The sequence below is a fragment of the Montipora capricornis genome, chromosome 13 (genome assembly GCF_036669925.1).
Source record: "Montipora capricornis isolate CH-2021 chromosome 13, ASM3666992v2, whole genome shotgun sequence".
NCBI classification, from domain to species: Eukaryota; Metazoa; Cnidaria; class Anthozoa; order Scleractinia; family Acroporidae; genus Montipora; species Montipora capricornis.
Genome location: NC_090895.1, coordinates 27403506 through 27408505, shown reverse-complemented (window position 1 = coordinate 27408505; position 5000 = coordinate 27403506). Strand labels below are relative to the sequence as shown.

At 40.4% G+C, this 5000-nt stretch overlaps 2 protein-coding genes across 2 annotated transcripts in view; both read right to left on the bottom strand.

Annotated features, from left to right (window-relative positions):
* Positions 1-801, bottom strand: part of LOC138029670 (NADH dehydrogenase [ubiquinone] iron-sulfur protein 2, mitochondrial-like) — a 19652-nt gene extending 18851 nt beyond the window's left edge. Inside the window, exon 1 of the mRNA XM_068877383.1 lies at positions 678-801. Coding sequence (XP_068733484.1) covers positions 678-763 — 86 coding nt within the window. The 5' untranslated portion in view covers positions 764-801. The remainder of the gene's footprint in view (positions 1-677) is intronic.
* Positions 802-2153: 1352 nt separating this feature from the next.
* The window catches only part of LOC138029669 (cartilage matrix protein-like), a 9499-nt gene continuing 6652 nt past the window's right edge, over positions 2154-5000 (bottom strand). The window contains exons 6-7 of the mRNA XM_068877382.1: positions 4696-5000; positions 2154-3857 (exon numbers count right to left, since the gene is read on the bottom strand). The exon at positions 4696-5000 is cut by the window's right edge and continues 100 nt beyond it. Coding sequence (XP_068733483.1) covers positions 3556-3857; positions 4696-5000 — 607 coding nt within the window. The 3' untranslated portion in view covers positions 2154-3555. The remainder of the gene's footprint in view (positions 3858-4695) is intronic.

Genomic DNA, 5000 nt, shown 5'->3' with positions numbered 1-5000 from the left:
TCTACTTTGTCTTTACAAAATGCCACCACAAGTACTTTAAACAACCTTTACTGAAAAATTAACTGATATAAGTCTTTTTATCAAAGATTTATGCTTTATGGTATTGGTCAGTTTCCCAAATCCAAAATCTGCATGTAACTCTGCCTCGATTAACAGTCAAATAAGCTGTAATAAGGGGGTCCAAATCCGCGAAGGGAGCCTAAATCCACTGGCAGATTTGTACCGTGGGTCCAAATCTAGGGGGGTCCAAATTTGCTAAGACACACCAGGCACCCTAAACTTCTGAGGCACCTCCCCATGGTACACACTTCACCAGTGGGACTAGTCTTTGAATTTATTGTGTACAGAGCTAAACAATTTCATGTATCAACTTTAATACAGACGTAAATATCGCCATTAATCACTGCCCGAAAAATATCACGGTACTGTGGTACGTGCAAAATTACAGCAATAATTTAATCTTTTCACCTTTCATTTTTACATAGTCCCAAGTTTTACGGCATCGACCATAGTTAGTGGCTAAGAATCTCACAGCAGTGAATATAAGTTCATAAAGTAAGGTGACAGTTGTTGAACGCTCGTTAAGATTACACAACGACAACTTCTGCACGACTTTGCTGAAAATACCCACTTTTAGCTGAAAAAAACATTGGCTTTAATTGAAAAGTCACACTTACCGTACGGAAGAAACCACTGGCATCCGGCGAAGAAATGATTTACGATGGAAAAGGCGACCAAATCCTCGAACTGTATTCGCCGCCATATTGACACTTTCCCCCAGTACTACTCATTGACCAACTCATTGCCTTTTTCAGCTGAGAGCGCGCGCGCGTAAAGGCGGCGAAATACGAGATACAAAAACCTCACAAAAACCTTCAACTTGGCGCGCAACATTGTTTCGTTGCAAGTTTGGGTAGATGTTTCCCGTTTTTCACCTTGCATGATCAACTTGTCGCGCAACAAAAACATTTGTTGCGGGTTGAAGAAAGTTGTTGCGAAAAGTAGAGCGCGGGTCTACTCTCAGCAACAAATTTTGGCTTTGTTGCTCGTTTTTCATCAAGCTCACAACTTGTCGCGCAACAAATGTGCTCATGTACTAGCAAATCAACCAATCAGCGCGCTGCATTTCTTCAACCCGCAACAAAAACATTTGTTGCGGGTGAAGTTGATCATGCAAGGTGAAAAACGCGAAACATCGACCAAAACTTGCAACGAAACAATGTTGCGCGACAAGTTGAGGGTTTTTGTATCTCGCATTTCGCCGCCTTAAGCCACACACGCGATACTCTATGAGTGACCGGAGATAAATTTTACCCCTATTTTCACTTTTCTTCTAATTCTTATATGCATGGAATATATACACATACATCTCCTTTTCACGAAAACTACGAAAATTTTACAGGAACTGTTTAATGGTCACTTAAATCTACGTTCACGGCTTTCTCAAGCCGCGGCTTCCTGGCCTGGGAGTTTTTACTCGTACAAATAGTTCCTTTCGCGTATTATGTATTTCCTCTCGTATAAACGGCCCTATTGTTCATCTAAACCTGCCTTTCAGCTACAATTTTCATCTAGGAAATTCTAACAGATAAATTTTTCCCAGCTGCCGAGCAAAAATGTCTCCTCAAACAGTCTTAAGTATCCATGACAGGAAACACAAAAATGTTCCACACCCCCTGGTGGTGGAAATTGACTTTGTTCGCCAAGTGTACTTGATTTAAAACTACTTCGTGGTAAAACCGAAACTTCGTTTTTTGAAAAAGCGTAAGAAATATGTTTGGTGAACTATTTCTAACTGTCCAAAAAGACAGTTAGCAGAGTGGTACAACAAGTTGCAAAATTAGTGGAGACACTTAACCTTCTTGGGGCGTTATTAAATTACCTATTATCTCCCACACTACCCCCCCCCCCCCCCCCCCCACCTTATCAATGTTGCTAGCAAGACAAAAGAATGCTGAACATTTAAACAGCCAACATTGAAAGGGGGAGAGGGAGGGGGGAAGTGGGAAAGTGTTTTCGGGAGTGTCTCAACAATTTTGCAACTCGTTGTAGCAACAAGTGCGCGAATTTTCTACGAATTTTTCCGCGGTTTTTGCAAGAGATTTTCCACAAGCGCTCGTATAGCTTTCAAAACAATTTACTCAATTAAAAGGTAAGGGTTACCAGTGAAATTTTATTTCAAATATAGTTGTTACACTCAATTACATCAAACTGGAACACACGCCTAGACAATCACACATTTTCCACCAACATTGTGTTTCAGTTTTCTACCACAAGTTGGTCGCTAAATGAGAAAAGTGACAAAAAAAACGATCAAGCATAAAGATGAGACGGCTGCCTTCATGAAGGACACAAAAGGGACTTTAAGATCTGCGACGGCAACGTTGACAAAAACTTCACCTCAAAATATAACTTGGCAATGTCGTAAGTTTTTTCTCGAATAATCCATCTCGTTCGTGTCGTACAATGTGGGCGAAGTAGCCTAAAAACTTGAATAAATTCTCTATTTTCGAATTCCCCATAATACACTTTGTTTGCCCCCCAAATTTTGCATATTTACCATTGTTTTCAAATGCTCTTGGGAATATGCAGTGTCCCCAAGAGCATTTGAAAACAATAGTTTATGCAAAATTTGGGGGACAAACAAAGTGTATCATGGGGAATTCGAAAATAGAGAATTGATACCTGTGGTTTCAGAGTAAAAATGGAGAGTGAAAGATTTAGATCTCACGTTGTTGTCAAAACCTGATATTTGGTGATTTCACGTCGTTGTTATGTGCTAAAATGCGTGCTGCACGATTATTATTCCTTTTTATCCAATGATATCACTGTTTTGTGGCCGCGTTGCCGCTCCAGTCGCCGTCGTCGTTTCTTAAGCCCCCGGATGTCGTCCAAGGCGATGTTGAAAGAAAACTTATTGAGCGGGACTGAACATTTTAAATTTATTATTTTATATGAGAGAAACAATCAAAGGTTAACACGAAAATAACAACACTGGGGCTGGTGCAAAATTTTCCGCAATACTTAATTGATACAGTAGAATTAGATTGGTAATTCTCAAACTCTCATCACCCAAGTCCGCCAATCACAGAATCTACACCACATCACGTAGATGTGTTTTTCATACCCAATGAAAAAGTAGACGAAAATACTAAAGATTTGGATACGATATCCAAGTCACTTGTGATTTTTTCTACAGCAATTTTTTTTAAAATCTACAAACAAAACAAAAGGCGGCCACTCGTTGCAGAAGCTGTACCAAAACATCTGTTTCTCGTTATTTGGAACACTCGCACTCATTTTGATATTAACTTGATCTATAACGCAAGGCTGCAAAAACGTGCACAAGAAATCCTGTATAAACTCAATTGATAGCACAATTGATCTATCTTATCTGAATATAACTGTTTTCGTCAATATGTTTTCGATTGATCACAGATATGAGGTGGCATTCTTGAGAAGTGGTACAAACTCAAAACAATTTAAATTTGATCTGATACTAAATCTCAAGAACACAAATGAAGAAGACAAGCTTTACAAATTTTCCAACAATTTTCAGTTAGACCTATGCCCGTCGTCAACTGCATATTTTGCTGGGGCAACCTGTTTTAAGGCCAACTTCACAATCTCCAAAAAACCTGCATGGTTTTCCACTCTGCAAACAAACTTTTGTGGAGGAAGAGATGCCACATGGACCATTTCTTCGATACCTTGAATGTAGCTGCCAACAGCAACCACAAATATCTCCACCCCGATTTTTTTCAGGGCTTCAGCTTCTGGTATTGTTCGATCCTGGTGAACATTCGATTGGCCATCGGTCACAAGGTAAATCACCTTCTTTGCGTCAGCTCGTCCACCTTTAAACAGCAGTTTTACTATCAGTAGTTGCAGTGATTCGCCCTATGTAAAGGAATCCAGGAGGCCCACGGATTCCAGATCCCATCCCGTGAATTCCAAACTCACGGATTCCATCAAATCGGCTAAAATGGGTCGTGGATTCCATCGAAAGCTGTGGATTCTGGATTCCACACAATGGATTTCGAATTCCACGCTCTAGGTTCCGGATTCCAAAGCCGAAAAATTTGCTGAATTCCGGAATTTCGGATTCCTTCACATAGGGGAAGTGATTGTAGTCTGTGTGATCGGGTAGGTTAATTTTTCAGTTTAAAGATATATCATCGAACAATGTTAAAAGAGATTTTTCAAGCAAGCAAGCTGTCAGAGTACGTTGGATCAACTGGCTTGTTTTGATCGGCGTAAGGACAAGTTGGAAAATTAAGTATTTTGAGCAAGAGCCGATACAACGTAGATTTGATTAGTAATGTACTATATTTCGGCTGGCCAAACCAACCTTCTTCAGTTACAATGAGAGTACTTCAGGTACTATGAGACTCTCGTTACACCTGAAGAAGGCTGCCGGGTTTGGCCAGCCGAAATATAGTACATTATTAAATCAAATCTTTGTTGTATCGGCTCTTGCTCAAAATATTAAGGTTAAAAGGTATGCTCTAGGGCTCTAGCAGAAACTGGACTCACGTGCTGATCCAAAAGGGGCTTCCCCTCTCCCTACTCTCTCTTCCCCCATATGAAAATTCTCCAAAGCGAAAACAAAAGTTTAACCTTAGGCTTCGACCAGAACCTCGCTTTATTCTGTGTGATCTCGTTCTAGACTCTTTTTTTAATCTAAATACTAACCAGAACTTTTTCCAGGGTCTTCAAACAGTTTCCTTGCTTCTACCAGCGCAGCTTGAGTATTGGTCTGGCCACCTGGGTGATGAATCTTAAGGATCTTATTTCCTGCTTCTTCGAGCGACAAAAAGGAGAACTTAACAGAAGCGCTGTCTGAATAGGTGACTGCCGCAAATCTGGTATCGTGTTCACTTTCTTCTTCCATTTCAATCAGATGCTTGATTGCCTGATTGCCTTTTTGAAATTGGTCAGACGGAATTGAACCAGATCCGTCCATAATGACCACCACATCTCTCTTGATTTTGGGCTCT